The sequence below is a fragment of the Dreissena polymorpha genome, chromosome 4 (assembly GCF_020536995.1).
Source record: "Dreissena polymorpha isolate Duluth1 chromosome 4, UMN_Dpol_1.0, whole genome shotgun sequence".
NCBI classification, from domain to species: Eukaryota; Metazoa; Mollusca; class Bivalvia; order Myida; family Dreissenidae; genus Dreissena; species Dreissena polymorpha.
Window position 1 is genome coordinate 125,061,745 of NC_068358.1, and position 18,970 is coordinate 125,080,714.

An 18,970-nucleotide genomic window follows, 5' to 3' on the forward strand; every position below is an offset into this window, starting at 1 on the left:
CAATGCATGTTTAAATGGTAAAATTGTGATGTCTCATCAACTCAAACTTTCTCTAAGAACATTTAGTGTAGGGGTGGGTGGGGGTTGGGGGTTTCAGGTTGAAATGCCTTTTGAAACAAATTCATGTTTAATAAATCTTTGTGAAATTTACTAAAATAGTTAAGATTCCGTTATTTTGTTTGTGTTATCATAATAGAAAATTGTGTAGTTTTCAACCCATTTGTTTATTTAAACTAAAGTAATTTAGTCCCAAACTTAATTTAAACAAGAGGGCCAAGATGGCCCTAGTTCGCTCACCTGAGAGGAGTCGGTTCATTCAATCCTTGTCAAACGTCAAACTTGACCTAGATATTGTCCAGACAAACATCCTGGTCAAGTTTCATCATCATTGAACCAAAACTCTGGCATATGGAGTGATTTTGTTTTTGTAAGATTTGACCTGGGGACCTTTATTTTGAGTTGACCCCCCTTACCAAATATCCAACTTTGCTTACAAAAATTAATATTATGACCAAGATTCATAAAATCTGAAACAAAATTGTGTTTACAAGGATTTTGTATAATATAATGAAAATTTGGACAATCTAAAGGCAATAATTATAGCATTAATTATGTGATATATATAAAACCAATCTTTTCACTAAGTTTCATGATGATTGGGCAAAAATGTGACTTCTAGAGTGTTCACAAGCTTTTTTATGTCCCCCACTATAGTAGTGGGGGACATATTGTTTTTGCCCTGTCTGTTGGTTGGTCTGTTGGTTGGTTGGTTGGTTTGCGCCAACTTTAACATTTGCAATAACTTTTGCAACATTGAAGATAGCAACTTGATATTTGGCATGCATATGTATCTCATGGAGCTGCACATTTTGAGTGGTGAAAGGTCAAGGTCATCCTTCAAGGTCAAAGGTCAAATATATGGGTCAAAATCGCTCATTTGATGTACACTTTTGCAGTATTTCAATATTCATGATAGCAACTTGATATTTGGTATGCATGTGTATCTCATGGAGCTGCACATTTTGAGTGGTGAAAGGTCAAGGTCAAGGTCATCCTTCAAGGTCAGATGTCAAATATATGTGACCAAAATCGCTCATTTTATGAGTACTTTTGCAATATTGAAGATAGCAACTTGATATTTGGCATGCATGTGCATCTCATGGAGCTGGACATTTTGAGTGGTGAAAGGTCAAGATCAAGGTCATCCTTCAAGGTCAAAGGTCAAATATATGCGGCCCAAATTGCTTATTATGCCCCCCTTCGAAGAAGAGGGGGTATATTGCTTTGCTCATGTCGGTCTGTTGGTCGGTCTGTCGGTCGGTCCGTCCACCAGGTGGTTGTCAGACGATCATTCAAGAACGCTTGGGCCTAGGATCATGAAACTTCATAGGGACATTGATCATGACTCGCAGATGACCCCTATTAATTTTGCGGTCACTAGGTCAAAGGTCAAGGTCACGGTGACCCGAAATAGTAAAATGGTTTTTGAATGATAACTCAAGAACGCATACGCCTAGGATCATGAAACTTCATGGGTAGATTGATCATGACTCGCAGATGACCCCTATTGATTTTGAGGTCACTAGGTCAAAGGTCAAGGTCACGACCCGAAATAGTAAAATGGTTTCCGGATGATAACTCAAAAATGCATACGCCTAGGATCATGAAACTTCATGGGTAGATTGATCATGACTCGCAGATGAGCCCTATTGATTTTGAGGTCACTAGGTCAAAGGTCAAGGTCTCGTTGACCCGAAATAGTAAAATGGTTTTCGGATGATAACTCAAAAACGCATATGCCTAGGATCATGAAACTTCACAGGTAGATTGATCATGACTGGCAGATGACCCCTATTGATTTTGAGGTCACAAGGTCAAAGGTCACGGTGACCCGAAATAGTAAAATGATTTTTGGATGATAACTCAAGAACGCTTTTGCCGAGGATCATGACACTTCATAGGTACATTGATCGTGACTCACAGATAACCCCTATTGATTTTCAGGTCACTAGGTCAAAGGTCAAGGTCACAGTGACAAAAAACGTATTCACACAATGGCTGCCACTACAACGGACAGCCCATATGGGGGGCATGCATGTTTTACAAACAGCCCTTGTTTTATGAATACTTTTGCAATATTGAAGATAGCAACTTGATATTTGGCATGAATGTGTATCTCATGGAGCTGCACATTTTGAGTGGTGAAAGGTCAAGGTCAAGGTCATCCTTCAAGGTCAAATATATGGGTCAAAATTGGTCATGTAATGTCACTTCTGCAATATTGAAGCAAGCAATTTTATATTTGAAATGGATGTGTATCTCATGGAGCTGCACATTTTGAGTGGTGAAGGGTCAAGGTCAAGGTCATCCTTCAAGGTCAAACGTAATATAGGGGGACATTGTGTTTCACAAACACATCTTGTTTACTATATAAATATGAGAAAATGCCCTCCCCCCTGGCAGCCATGTTATTCAACTGACCGGAACCATTTTCAAACTCAACTCTCATATCAAGGAAACAAATGTTCTGAGCATATTTCATGAAAATTGGGCCAAAAATGTTACTTCTAGAGTGTTCACATGTTTTCACTATATACATATAGAGAAAAATGCCCCACCCACTGGTGGCCATGTTTTTTTCACCGATCTGGACCATTTTCAAACTCGTCCGAGATATCAATAAAACCAATGTTTTGACCAACTTCCATGATGATTGGGCAAAAATTGTGACTTCTAGAGTGTTTACAAGGTTTGTCTATAACCAAATAAGGAAAACTGCCCCCCCCCCCCCCCCGGCAGCCATGTTATTCAACTGACCTGAACCATTTTCAAAATCAACTCTCATATCAAGGAAACAAATGTTCTCACCAAATTTCATCAAAATTGGGCCAAAAATGTGACCTCTAAAGTGTTCACATGTTTTCACTATATACATAATAGAGAAAAATGCCCCGCCCACTGGCGGCCATGTTTATCACCGATCTGGAACATTTTCGAACTCGTCCGAGATATCAATAAAACCAATGTTTTGACCAACTTTCATGGTGATACAAATGTTTTGATAAAATTTCATGAAAATTGGGCCAAACATGTGACTTCTAGAGTGTTCACATGTTTTCACTATATACATATAGAGAAAAATGCCCCACCCACTGGCGACCATGTTTTTTCACCGATCTGGACCATTTTCGAACTCGTCCGAGATATCAATAAAACCAATGTTTTGACCAACTTTCATGATGATTGGGCAAAAATTGTGACTTCTAGAGTGTTTACAAGGTTTCTCTATAGCCAAATAAGGAAAACTGCCCCCCCCCCCTGGCAGCCATGTTCTGTTCTGTGTTCTTCTTGAACCCCCTTTGTAGAGGAACCAAACAATCGTTTGTAGACAGTGAATAATCCTCCACCGAATATAAACACTCTATATTACACGTTCACACTATTCACTCCTTAAATCACACACCTTTCACTAGAATATAAGTCTATCCACTAATCGCGAATATATGCAACTTAGAACTGTACGCGCGATTTTTAATTAGTTGTTAAAATATTAAATGAGATAAAAATAAAAATAAATCATTAAATGAATTTACGGAAGGTCGGAGAGTGCTTCTGTACATACATTAGAATTGTATTGCCTTGAATAAAAATACCCAATAAACACTATTGCCAGTTTAATTAAGAAATATGCCCTTCTTTAGTTTGTTTTTTTTTGTGTGTGTTTGGTACGGGGTGGTCGCTGGCTTGCATTGGTCACCAAGAGCAACTGACGTGTCCTGTCCAGACCGTACAACAACCGTCCACAATGCTTCTCAAACTCGTGAAATTCTGTAGACAAATGGTTTTTCAGGAAAGTCTTTAAAGTTGGCCAACTGTTGATGAGTATGTAGAGCTGTTCGTCTACGGGTAAAGTATTAAATGAAGTCTCTGTTATCGCCCCCCACTGACGTTCTATGTCTACCATAATTGACTGTCTAACACTATGTAGGGCACTACACTTGAGCACAAAATGTTCTGCGGTTTCGTTCTCTTCACCACACATCTGACATGTTGGGTTTATGTCATACTGGTTAAAGTTCTTACGTTTTGTTTGGAGCATGTAAGTCCCTGTGAGTAACCGTACCTTTGTTTTTAACCGTTCTGACTCTCTGGCCGTATATTCCAATGAGAGCAAAGGGAGAATCTTACCAGGCACATACTTATCTTGTCTCAGGAAAAACAATGTGGAATATAAGGGTGTTAAACTGTCTATTTGATCACTCCAGTAGCTATGAACCGCCTCGAGTACACGTGTCTTCCATTTTCCCTTCTTGGGTGTGTTGTCAGCTAAGTCAGCAACAGTCCCCAACTCGTACTTCCACATTATATGCTGAACTTGTATGAACCAGGATGAGCTGTCAACTGATTTAAAGCTAATCTGACGTACAAGTAGCGCCCACTCAATACTGTTTCTATCTTGCGAGCATATAGTATGTAAGAAGGTCAGTGCCTGTATGTGAATTTGTGCTTCGATCGGTAAAAGTCCGGATAGAAGATATACTGCCGCATTGGCTGTGTTGTCTGGTAGTCTAAGAATTTCTTTAGCAAACTTTCTTTGGAATGCTTCGAGAAAGTTTATAATGCGTTCAGGAGGTAATAACAGTTCCAATCCATATAAAAGCACGGGAAGAACATAAGATTTGTAAAGATGAATAATGGACAGTACATTTAGTCCCGCTTGCCCTTTGTAACCACTACCGAATATACTATATGCTTTCCTTCTTGCTTTTTTTAAATTTTCATCCACATTAGCTTTTTGGTTGTTCAGCATAGAGTCAGTTCGTATAATACCGAGATGTATAGCTCTTTGCACAGATGGAATTTCGTCATTGTTCATGAAGAGGGGAGTAGACACGCCCTTTTTACGTTGGTGACTAACATGGATATGCACGCTCTTGGTAGGCTGTAACAGGTATCGCTCCATATTGGCGAATTCTGCTGAAATGTTTAACAGTTCCTGCGCTTCATTGGCCGTTTCGGCACATAAGCATATATCGTCCGCACAAGCACTGGCCGAACATTTGACGTCACCAATAGTGGATCCCACCCTGGCTTCTTGTAGGCGATCAAGCAGCGGGTTAACGTAGACCTTGTATAGGTCGGTGCTCAGTACTCCACACTGCCTAACGCCCTGCTGAACACTGAACTCGGCCGAGACACGCCCCTTCCACTTAACTGCACTAGTGGAGTCCCTATGGAAGCTATCGATTAGGGACCAATGTTTGTCGTATACTCCAATGTGACCCAGTCGTCGCATAAGGTGTTTGTGGTCTACTACATCAAACGCAGATCTCGCGTCCAGAAAGATCAAATGCATTTCGGATCTATTGTCATGGCATTCACGATACAGTTCTTCTACTATAAAAGCTGAATTTAGTGGTGAAGAGTTCTTAGTAAAGCCCCGTTGGAATATATTCTGGCTGCTCTTTATGTTTGGTGCTATCCTATCACGCAGTATTGCTTCAATGACCTTGCCAATCACCGGTAGAATTGTTATGCCCCTATAGTTCCCTGAAACATTGGGTTCACCTTTGTTTTTGAAAATGGGAGTCACCACACCTCTCTTCAAAGCCGCAGGAAACAGTCCACTAGCAAATACATGGGATACAACCTTTAAAAGATACTCAAAGGTGCTGTCTTCACAGTTCAATAAATGTTCGACTGACATGTTGTAAACATCAGGCGCTTTACCAGTATTCAGACTTTTAACTGCTTTTTCAAGTTCAATTTTAGTTACAGGTTGGACGTATTGATTGCGGTTCATATTCACAGTCAGTTCGTATTCAATATTGACGATTTCATCATATACATTGTCGAAAAGGTCATTGGCAGCCTGTTGCCCAAGAGCTTCAAAATGATCATGAAAACCACATAAAATTTTATCTTCTTGGTACCGTTGGTTACCTACGTATAAATCAGTAATAAACCTGCCCTGATTGTTACGTTGGCTATTCACTAGCTTATGAAATGTTCTAGAGTCATATTTCCTGCTTTCAATTATCTTCTGTTTTAGTTCATAGTCCTTTTTCGCCATTGCCTGCCTAACACTGGATCGTAGTGCCCTCTTAGCCAAGTTCTTTTCAGTTAATAACCTACTCTCTCCACGCGGTCTACCCGCCCGCTTCCAAGCTTTGTATGCATTTTTCATGTTCATGACATTGTCTCTAATTTCTGGGTTCCACACCTTTAACTTAGGTTTAGAATTAAACGGTTTCCTTCTACTGGCAAGATTTGACGCCGATTCACTCATAAGCTCACAGAAATCCTTAACAACCTCCTCGACATTATCATCATCAATTTCAGTTTCTAGGGTTGCGAGACCGTCCTTGACCCTAATGGAATATACGTGTTTATCAATAGTTCTCCAGTTCACCCTAGTGCTTATTACACTCTCTTCTGGCTTTATATTTAAAGTAAAATTACACAAAAGTTCAACCATGTTATTCAACTGACCGGAACCATTTTCGAACTCAACTCTCATATCAAGGAAACAAATGTTTTGACCAAATTTCATAAAAATTGGGCCAAAAATGTGACTTCTAGAGTGTTCACATGTTTTCACTATATACATATAGAGAAAAATGCCCCACCCACTGGCGACCATGTTTGTTCACCGATCTGGACCATTTTCGAACTCGTCCGAGATATCATTAAAACCAATGTTTTGACCAACTTTCATGATGATTGGTCAAAAATTGTGACTTCTCGAGTGTTTACAAGGTTTCTCTAAAGCCAAATAAGGAAAACTGCCCCCCCCCTGGCAGCCATGTTATTCAACTGACCGGAACCATTTTCGAACTCAACTCTCATATCAACGAAACAAATGTTTTGACCAAATTTCATGAAAATTGGGCCAAAAATGTGACTTCTAGAGTGTTCACATGTTTTCACTTTATGCATATAGAGAAAAATGCCCCACCCACTGGCGACCATGTTTTTTTACCGATCTGGACCATTTTCTTACTCGTCCGAGATATCAATAAAACCAATGTTTTGACCAACTTTCATGATGATTGGGCTAAAATTGTGACTTCTAGAGTGTTTAAAAGGGTTCTCTATAGCCAAATATGGAAAACTGCCCCCCCCCCCCCCCCGGCAGCCATGTTATTCAACTGACCGGAACCATTTTCGAACTCGAACTCTCATATCAAGAAAACAAATGTTCTGACCAAATTTCATGAAAATTGGGCCAAAATGTGACTTCTAGAGTGTTCACATGTTTTCACTATATACATATAGAGAAAAATGCCTCACCCACTGGCGACCATGTTTTTTCACCGATCTGGACCATTTTCGACCTCGTCCGAGATATCAATAAAACCAATGTTTTGACCAACTTTCATGATGTTTGGGCAAAAATTGTGACTTCTAGAGGGTTTACAAGGTTTCTCTATAGCCAAATAAGGAAAACTGCCCCCCCCCCGGCAGCCATATTATTCACTGACCGGAACCATTTTCGAACTCAACTCTCATAACAAGAAAACAACTGTTCTGACCAAATTTCATGAAAATTGGGCCAAAAATGTGACTTCTAGAGTGTTCACATGTTTTCACTATATACATATAGAGAAAAACGCCCCGCCCACTGGCGGCCATGTTTTTTCACGGATCTGGACCATTTTCGAACTCGTCCGAGATATCAATAAAACCAATGTTTTGACCAACTTTCATGATGATTGGGCAAAAATTGTGACTTCTAGTGTTTACAAGGTTTCTCTATAGCCAAATAAGGAAAACTACCCCCCCCCCCCGGCAGCCATGTTATTCAACTGACCGGAACCATTTTCGAACTCAACTCGCATATCAAGAAAACAAATGTTCTGACCAAATTTCATGAAAATTGGGCCAAAAATGTGACTTCTAGAGTGCTCACATGTTTTCACTATATACATATAGAGAAAAATGCCCCGCCCACTGGCGGCCATGTTTTTTCACCGATCTGGACCATTTTCGAACTCGTCCGAGATATCAATAAAACCAATGTTTTGACCAACTTCCATGATGATTGGGCAAAAATTGTGACTTCTAGAGTGTTTACAAGGTTTCTCTATAGCCAAATATTCAACTGACCGGAACCATTTTCGAACTCAACTCTCATATCAAGGAAACAAATGTTTTGACCAAATTTCATGAAAATTGGGCCAAAAATGTGATTTTTAGAGTGTTCACATGTTTTCACTATAAACATAATAGAGAAAAATGCCCCGCCCACTGGCGGCCATGTTTATCACCGATCTGGACCATTTTCTAACTCGTCCGAGATATCAATAAAACCAATGTTTTGACCAACTTTCATGATGATTGGGCAAAAATTGTGACTTCTAGAGTGTTTACAAAGTTTCTCTATAGCCAAATAAGGAAAACTGCCCCGCCCACTGGCGGCCATGTTTTTCAACGGACCGGAACCTATCTATCTATCTTATCTTTCAATACTGCCGGAACCCCCTTGCGGGTACTATTGGCAGGTGCGCGTGTCAGTGCAAGAATAAAAGGTTTGAAAGCATTGAAAGGGATACTTCAAAGCATGAAAGTGAGGTGAAGATAAAAGTGTGATAGTGTTAAACAAGAAGAAACATATTTATAGGTTAAAAGTTGTTTAAAAACACTGTTTTGTGCATTCAGGGACGACTTGGGAGTAGAGTGGGAGTAGAGTGGGGCTAAGGCAACGCTTGAACCCCTCTAGGTCTGCCTGCTGTACAACTGAGGCCGGTAGGCCGTTCCAAAGAACTATGGTGTAAAGAAAGAAGGAATATTTAAAGTAGTTGGCTGATGTATGGACTTGTCTGAATGAGAGTGGGTGCATATGACGAGTCATCCTCATAGGCCTCTCAAGATATGATGGCGGCGAAATGGCTACCAAGCCATACACAATTTTGTAAAAAAGGGTCAGTCGGGAGAGGTCACGTCGGTCCTTCAAAGTCTGCCAGCCAAGTTCAGTCTGCATACCGGTAACACTGCTGTAGAATGAGAAGTCGTTTTTCACCCAGCGGACTGGACTGCTCTAAGTTGTACTTTTTTTATTGTGTCACTATTTTGTTTGGTATGTGGACTCCAGACAGAGGACGCATATTCTAACTGGGGTCTAACTAAGGTCTTATAGGCTTCTTCTCTGATGTTTTCATTTCAAGTCTGTATATTCCTGCGGATGAAACCAAGAGATTTATTAGCATTCGTTGTAATGTTGGTAATATGTTTGTTCCAAGAACCACTCTTGAACTCAACTAACATATCATTAAGACAAACATTTTGACAAAGTTACATGAACATTGGGCATGTAATGTGACTTCTACAGTGTTTACAAGTTTTTTTCTTTTTTTGACCTAGTGACCTAGTTTTTGACCCGGCACGACCTAGTTTCAAACTCGACCGAGATTTCATTGTGACAAAGCTACTGACCAAGTTTCATGAAGATCGCACAATAAATGTGGCTTCTAGAGTGTTTACGAACAGATGTGGACGGACGACGGACGGACGACGGACGGACGGACGGACAAAGATCGGTCACAAAAGCTCACCTGAGCAATCAGGTGAGCTAAAAAGTAGCGTATATTTGAGCATTAAATGCGTAGTGCCAGATATTTAACACTATTCAATTCTACATGCATATAAAGCAACAAGAAGATCGTTCAATACAAAAGTTCGAAGTTTATTTATTGAATCTAAAACATTGCGGCAATAACTGTTAACATAGAAGCAAAATTAATGAACAAAGTTAACAATGGACTCCGATGTAACGAAAATTTTATTAAAACTAAATTGTAAAACGTCGCTCTATTTCCTGGATTCTGTTTAACAATATTGATTACTAAGCAACCGCCGGATATCACAGAACTCACCGACAAAAATATGGTATATCGATGCAAACTTTTTAAATACAAAACATAGAGGGGGTCTCATTTATTTTGTCAGCCCCACCATCTTCTCAGAAACAGACCACAGCTTGGAGGCCATTTCATCATCCTGAGCAAAGGTTGTGGGTTCGAGCACCGCGCAGTCACTAAAACATGGGGGGAAAATTGCATTTGAGTTTGTTCAAACATATTGCATTTAACTTGCTAATCAAAAATTCAAACGGTATACTAGAAATATCATATTAACTAAAATAAAATATCATTTTAAAATATTTATGAAACGAAGCAGTTAGATATTGTGAAAAGGGTTGTAAAAATTGGGTATAATGTTAAAAAGATGTTAAATGATTATGGTTTTACAGATGTATCCGAAAATGCGCATGCTTTTGATATGAAATCATTTTCGGTTCTATTTAAATGTAGAATTGTAGACTCTTTTAAACTTAAATGGTACAATGCTGTGAACGAAAGCTCTATGATGAATATCTACAGGCAATTTAAAGCAGCTCTAGTATATGAATCATATCTAAAAATTCTGCCTAAATCATTAAAAGCAAATGTTAGTAGATTACGTTTATCTGTACACCCTTTGAGAATTCAAACGGGTAGATACTCTAGAAATGTAGAGGAAAGATCTGTAAGATACTGCATGTTCTGCGATTTAAATTATATTGAGAATGAATATCATTTGATTTGTGTATGCCCTACGTATAACGATTTTAGAAAAAAATACATCAACAACAAATATATCAAACCATCTGTATGTAAATACTTGAATTTGTTAAAAACGGTGGATAAAATGGAACTTATTAATCTGTCATGTTTATCAAAAACGCGCTATCTATACGATCAAGACTGACAAATGATATATCATAATATATTTATCTCCTGTATACATATGATGTATGTAATATATTTCCAACTGCATTTGTTACAATCTTATTTAAAAAAAACACGAGTTTTCCTTTTGTGTTTTTGTATCCCACTCATTTTTATCTTCTTATTTATTTTTTGTATAAAATCACGTGACAATATATGTGTGCAATTTTATATATATAGACGATGTACTTTGTATAAGTCTCGAATAAAAAATCTGTCTGTCTGTCTGTCTACTAGCATCAAGTGTCATGCTACATGACCTCTCGGAAAGTAACCAATCGTCAAAATTAAAAAACAAACATCTGTGACCCTAAATAGTCGGACGGTAAAATATTGCATTACGTGTCCAAAACCATACAATAAATACGGGAGACTTTTAATCATCCCCAAACATGCAATAAAGTAAGTACATTGTATTATTGTCCGAAACAAACATATAAGGTAGACTATTAAGTTCTACAGAACCTTGAAGAACAAAAGAAGCACATGCATTGTTCCAAAACAAAGAACGCATACCATAGAATTTTTAAGGATAATAAACCATAGAACGGTAAGGTAGATTGCGTTAGTGTTCAAAACCTTGGAACACCAGGGTAGGCTCCAGTTACCTGAAGTATTTTCCAGACTGTTGTTCCACTTCCGGTTCGAGCGCGCAGTGCAGGGTGGTCTGAGCGCCAGCAGTCGGCGTCTTCATCAGGTGCTGGATCAGCCCATTGTAGAGCACGTACGCTGGCAACCGGAAGTAGATAGGGATTTCGATGTAGCGGGTAAGCTCCGTGGCCACCACGCCCGGATGTAAGCTGACTGCAGTAACACCGGTACCTGAACAACAAGAGATTGGTTTATTGGGAGGCACGGCATTGTAGAGATCTGATTTTGTGTCTGATTTTGTTTTAATTATGATGATAAACGTTACACAAAACTGAGCTGTGATCAGCGTATTAAGGCGCTTGAAAGCTAAAATGCTACGTACCTTTCAGTCGTCTGTCAAGCTCCCGCGTGAAGAGGATATTAGCCAACTTGCTCTGGGCGTATGCATTCATGGGGCTGTACACTTTCTCGCTATTCAGATCCTCAAAGTTTATCCGACCTAAACCACCTAAAAAGGGAAAAACACAGCCTTATCACGGACAAAAACTGAAATTCCGTGCGGTGTTGGCAGAGAAAGGCAAAGAACTCAATAAGTTATTATATTAAGCTAGCTTAAGTACTACCCGGTATTTATTTATGGCAGAATGCACATTTTAGTTTTCAATTATTTCTGTAATTGCAACAACCACAATTAGGGTCTGTCGAACAATCCTGAAACAACGTGCATATGTACCATATGGCCCTCTATCCACATACCGAGTTTCATCAAACTTCATAAAATCCTTTTTGAGTTTTCTCATGATCCAGTTTTTAGGTTTCACTTATTTCTGCAACCATAGCAACCACATTTTTGTTATTACAAAATCGGAGATACCGTAAATATTCCCGATAATGCTCTCTCTTTCCTCAGAATGAGTTTCATCAACTTGGCTTAAGTACTAAAGTGTGATCGCAGGATCCAGGTTCGGACGGACACACGGACGGATCGGTGGAAAACCAATAGTCCTCTCACACCGGAAGTGAACTCATGGGTATTGTGTAGACAAACCCATGATACCTTTAACATATAATAGTTACCTAGCGCTTTGACAAACGGGTCTGCTATTCGCAACATGCTGTTTTTTTTTTAAACAAACGTTCTTAAAACGATAATTTTTAATATCGATATTGCCTCTGTATGTGTCGGATAGATTTGCCATTTATTAAAACCCGATACCCCTTAATGTGACCTTGATATCATGAAATACGGACCCTAAATTCAACGTGTGAAAAACGTCTATGCAATATCAATAATGGTTTGAACACTACAAAATTATATGTGTTCGGAGCTGTTATAAAGTTTATAAATATATTCGTTACAATCAAGCTGTGAGGCCTCCACTCTTCCTCATATCTTTGGTTATGTTTGTTCATCCGAAATTGTTGTTTTCTTGCAAGATCGCAGAAATTGTGATTGTAATTGGCGCTGAGAGTGTCCTATGTTTGCGACTCTGACTTCCAACGCAAGATATCGATTACTCATCACTCAAATCAGTGAAACGTAATATTCATGTACGGGGCATTATTCAAACATGTTTTGCGCCAGTGTGACGGGACATCACTGAACTACCAAGTAACTAACTAAATGTTATTCTGAATACGTGTAGTGAATACAAATCACAACAACCATAATATTCGTGTCTGAAAATCCACTTTCCATGCACCTATATACCCTTACAAACCCAACTGTACATACCCCTTAAAGGTATATCATCATACACCCATATGACCATATTTTTATGCGCCCATATGCTCATACGGCAATATGTTCATAATCATATTACCATATGTTCATACGCCTACATATTCATACGCCCATATTATCATAAACCCATACGCCCATACGGCTATACGCCAATATGCGCATACACCGAAATGTTCATACACCCACATGCCAATACACCCATATGCTCATACGCCCATTTGTTCATACAACCATTATGTTCATTCGCCCATATGCAATAACGCCCATGTGCTAAAAACCTCATATGTTCATACACCCATATGCTCATGCGCCCATATGTTCATACGCCCATATACTCATTCGCCGATACACTTATTCGCTCATATGATCATATGTTCAAACAAATATATGCCCATCCATACGCATATGGGCCCGTGAGGAGACGTTGATGATTCTACTGGGCGCCGACTTCTTAACAAGGTCTAAAAGCAGGTTGGTGAACAGGAAATGACCCAGGTGGTTGGTGCCCAGCTGCATCTCAAATCCGTCTTTGGTCTTCCAGTAGGGCGTCATCATGATCCCTTGACAACAATAATATACAGGTGAGATGCGTTTTGTATAAACGTGGCTTAATGCGTGTACGTAAAGTGTCGTCCCAGATTAGTGTATGCAGGCCGCACAGGCCAATCAGGACAGTATTTTCCCAATTCCAGGGGTTTTTCTGCCTATTTTGGGAAAAGAAGTCTGACCCAATTGGGAATTTTTTATCGACAAAATTGTCCATTTTGGGAATTTTTGCTTGATGAAACGGCTCATTTTGGGAAAAATTTGTGAATTTATCATGCTTAAATAAGTCAGTGGTTTAACAAATAAATTTGTTTTTATTTGTTATTTTGTCTTCTTTATATAAAAACATGCAATATTGGGCATGATCAACGTTTATTCAAGTACTGCAATTTTGTTTTTCAGTTACAGTTACACTCTGAGATAAGAACTGTACAGTCAAAAACTTATAGCAGATATTTTTTACCAAAACAAACACTCTTACTCACACAAGTTGCAGCATAATTTTTCTCTGCTTGCTGTTTTTGAAAGCATCACACAGCTCCTCCAATGTTTTGTCATTCAGATCTAGACCTTCAATGCAGGTAAGCATGAGATGAGTAAGTTTGGTTTGTGTGAATGTGCTGCGTAATGGGGAGCACAGCAGGTTCATGGTGCTGAATCCTCGCTCAACCACAGCAGTGCTTGTTGATATGATACACATCAGCTGGACATTAATAATCTAATAATCATAAGTCATAAGACACTTCTTTCTAAAAAAAAAATAATATAAAAAATATTTTTTTGGAAATTGGGATTTTTTTTTGCTTTGGGAACGCCTCCGTTTTCCGGAGGCGCCGTTTTCCGGAGGCGCAGACAGTGCTGAAAAACCCCTGCATTCACTTGATTTTTGTTAGGAAGAGACCACCTTTAAATGAAATTTTTTCCAAAAGCACAGTGTTGTCCCGGATTAGTCTGTGCACACGTTAATCTGTGACTGAACTTTACGCACACGCATCAAGTCCAGTTTTCCCAGAAACTTGGCTATTGTTATACAGGCTATTGTAGTTGAACGGTATGATCATGATATACATGTTCATATGATGGTTAATGTGGCGATATTGATATATATAGTGAAATATTTGATAATACAGGGGATGGTGATGGTGATGTTTTAGACAGCATAATGAAGTGATGATAATGACATTGATGTTTGCGGAAATATTGATGAGGGCATGTACCGTATATTATGATGCTGATGGTAGAACGTGAAAAAACGAGGAAATCGTTGGAATTTATAAGAGTTTATTAAATTATTAGTTAATAATTATGGTGCTGGTGATCTTCCTAGTGATGACCCAATAAGAACCTATAACTGAGCAGTAAAGCGTTTTGCGTTTAGTGATTAATATTGATGGCTGGCGGGTTTTTTATGATGTAAGTGATGCTGATGATGGTGAAACATATCATGATTGCAATGTGAACGGCCTTAGCATTGTTTTCACTCAAGCTGGTTACCTGCATTATTAATAAGGATATCTAGCCGGTCTTCCTTTTCAAGCACCTCTTTGGCACAGTCGCGGACGGATTCCAGTGAAGCTAGGTCCAGCTTGTATACGACAACGTTCGAGTTTCCGGTTGAGCGTTTAATGTCGTCTGCCGCTTCTTGCGCGCGATTCATATCTCGGCAGGCCAGGATCACGCGCGCACCTAAATGTAAAAAAATGTTGGACAAAAATTACACATAGCGGGCAGTATCAAAGTCAAATGTTTTCCGTTAATTGACCACCGTAGTTGGAGACGATTTACCGTCGTGCTGTATATGGTCACTCGCTGAATTATGCGAAATAGATTGGTATTGTGTATTGTTATGTTAAACAATGGACAAGAGCGTAGACATAATTTAATGCCACAACCAAATCCAATACAAGTATTTCACAGGAACGAGAAGCCAACTTATGAATCCCGAATAAAAATTTCTAAGTGTACAAACTGAGAAAACTAACAATGCTTTGGATTGAAATGTGATGTATAAACATAGTGTTATAACTATTTGAATATTTGATAGCAAGTGAGGTCTTAACGTACCTCTTCCAGCGAGGTCCCTGGCGGTCTCCTTGCCAATACCAGTGTTGGCCCCAGTAATGAGGACAGTCCGGTTGTGGAGCTTCACTGTAGAGCGACAAACCCCGCCCTGTAGGTAGCGCCGCAAGGCAAACAGGGCGCAAGCTGAAATTGATAACAGAAACGAAATTATGCATTCGCTGTATTCCCTATATATTATAATGGTAGAGATTACTATACAACCGTTCTGGCTTAATTTCATGTTATCGTAAAACCATAATAAACCCGAACAGTAAAGAACATTTAACTTTTACAAGTGTTAAATGTCGCACATATAAGTTTTATTTATTTTCAAATTAATTTTTGTAAATGTAAATTATCTCTTTGAGCTTATACAATCAATTAATACGATACGTATATCCAATTCGATGTAATTATGGTTTTACGGTCTGTCTATTCTACGGACTATATTCCTTGGTGTGCCATGACGACGCCCCGTGTCCCACATGAACATGTGTTCAACTATGTTTATCCCGAAGGTCATCTCGACCTATGTATCATGAATGTCTGTAAAAATCATGCATTCTTCCTCATAACTTAAATATAATCTCCATTTTCTCAACCTAATCATGAACAGGTCTTAGGCTACGGTCAAGTCACTAAACCTCATCTAATTACTGAATTGTGAAATGCCATATAACGGACTACATATGTCGGTCTAGTTTAATGTTCAGAAATGGTGTTTTGCGACATTTTGTTTGAGTTATTCATGCATTTTTCACAAGGGGGTGAGGTGTGGTAGTTGGGGGTTGGGAGTAATAGACGGGGTTTGGGTAGTGACTTCGGTACGCACAAAACATCTCTGTTAGCAAGTATCGTGATATAATACACCGATATTTGATATCTTATTCAGAAAAGGCGGTGATATACTGCATATCATACTTTTGGTGCACCGTGTATTATTCTGAATTTACGTTATCTTACCCTCTGACGGGGTCAAGGTCAATGTTCTAATAACGTATTTAAGTTACCTAACTCAATACAATCATATCTTAGCGTCATACCAATACATGTATAACACACACTTGCCTTTTTTATTAGACATACCTGTTGTTAAAGTAACCGCCACAGACACTCTGTGTGTAGCCATGAAGTCGTGAGCATCTACGGAATACTTCTGAAGTTTATCCATTGCTGCTTCTCTACTTTCACTTTCACTACAATGTATGCACTTTAATCTATGCGTATTCTATACGCCTTTAGGTCTGTCTAACTTGTTTAAAATAGAATGTCATTCTGAGTGTAACTTATTCTTTAAACGCCATTCAACAGTTCAACATGCAGCTTTGCAGTAGTACCCACACGTTTCTTTATTCCGTGTGTAGCTCCTATGTTTGATTTAAATAAACTATGTATTGTAGATCTCAGGTATAATCGTCCGAGTGGTGTAAACACTGTGTGTTGTAAAATATAGAGCGATATGTACCGGGGATATGTATCTACAAGGCCGTTGACCATTTCCCTACTTGAGGTTATAAAGTAAGTATACGCGGTTTAAATTTAGTTTCATTGCTATAGTTTAGTTTTGAGAACACTATTTGCGAATTCAATGTGCTATCAGGGCCGGCACTAGGCTAACACGGCTGCAGCCTTGGGCCCCCGATTTTCAAGGGCCCCCGATTTTCAAGGGCCCCCCTACGGCCAGTTTCCATTTAGTATTATCTTTCTTTATTACGACATTGAACGACTCTATCGGGAATGCAGTAGAAATCGTATGTGTGATTTAACCAGTTTCCCGATGTATGTCGAATTGTAACCGTTAAGTTCGCTTTTATTTACTGTGCTATCAATTTTCTTTGTGTGTTGTATATCCATTCAGAACCATTAGTTTCTCTGTTTATTAAACAACTTGCCCGTATAGTCATGACAACATCTGGACACAATTGACGACAATCACATTGAAGAGAAGGCCAAAGCGATTGTTGCAATCAACGAAGAGCAGGATGCGAATAAGCGTAAGAAACGGCAGAAACTATATCGTGATGAGAGTACGACACCAGATGCGAATTCGGAGCTGAGTGCACGCGACAATTTTCGAATTCACACATTATACAGCTTAGATGATTGTCTCACTGTTGAACTTCCCAAGCGGCGGAGCGCATATTCTGGTCTTCACAAACTGGTTTCATGACAGAGCTTGAGTCCTGACCATGAATGATCTACGGAAATGTGCAACGCATCTAGTGGAGTCTTAACCAGATGACATTGAGGCGTTTTCTGTTGACGAGCGTGTTCAGTTCAAAGCTGAAGTGTCGTAAAAGAGACTTATAGGCTGGAATCTGTTACATGTAACATGTATGTTAAGTTCAGGTAATAAAATAGTTAAGTTGTTTAACTTGTTTTGCTCTATATATAATGTAACTGTCAACTGTGTACAAATGCAAGTTTTCTGATCTTTGTAGTTGTAGTATCAAGTATGATTTTCAATATACAGAAGGGGGCTAGAGGGATGGGTCCCCCGTAACATATGCAGCCTTGGGCCCCGAAACAGCTTAATCCGGCCCTGTGTGCTATGGCTGACCCATAGCCACATGCTACCTATATTGCACGACACAGTGCGTTCAAGTTAGTTTCAATCCTATATTTTAGTTTTGAGAACAGAATACCATGAATTCACTGTGCTATGGCTGACCCATGGCCACACGCTGTCAATATTGCATGACACAGTACATTCAAGTTAGTTTCAATCCTATAGTTTAGTTTTGAGAACAGAATACCGTGAATTCACTGTGCTACGGCTTACCCATTGCCACACGCTGCCAATATTGCACGACACAGTGCGTCCAAGTTAGTTTCAATCATATAGTTTAGTTTTGAGAGCAGAATACCGTGAATTGACTGTGCTACGGCTGACCCATGGTCACACGCTGCCAATATTGCACGACACAGTGCGTTCAAGTTAGTTTCAATCCTATAGTTTAGTTTTGAGAACAAATAGCGTGAATTCACTGTGCTACGGCTGACCCATGACCACACGCCACCGTTCAAGTTTTTTTCATTACACCGTTCAAGTTTTTTTTATAACTGGAATTCACGTGATGGTGTAAATGGGATCATCATTATTCAGTATTCAGTAGGGATGCAACTGTTTCCCGCACTTTACAGTCGCATTTCAATCACTCTTAATCTTCTTATTGTGTATGAAAAGCTTTTATCTTTTTAAACTTAAATTTATCGGCACATCGTATAGGAAACGTTCAAATTCAGACGTCATAAACTC

At 39.2% G+C, this 18,970-nt stretch overlaps 1 protein-coding gene across 1 annotated transcript; it reads right to left on the bottom strand.

Annotated features, from left to right (window-relative positions):
* Window positions 1-9,664: 9,664 nt before the first annotated feature.
* Window positions 9,665-18,426, bottom strand: LOC127877434 (retinol dehydrogenase 12-like). Its single transcript, XM_052423306.1, has 7 exons — window positions 16,798-18,426; window positions 15,715-15,855; window positions 15,145-15,336; window positions 13,506-13,664; window positions 11,743-11,868; window positions 11,378-11,591; window positions 9,665-10,036 (listed from the first exon to the last, which is right to left on the bottom strand). Exons 1-7 carry the CDS (start codon window positions 16,880-16,882, stop codon window positions 9,937-9,939), a joined length of 1,017 nt encoding a protein of 338 aa, XP_052279266.1. The 5' UTR covers window positions 16,883-18,426; the 3' UTR covers window positions 9,665-9,936.
* Window positions 18,427-18,970: the final 544 nt, after the last annotated feature.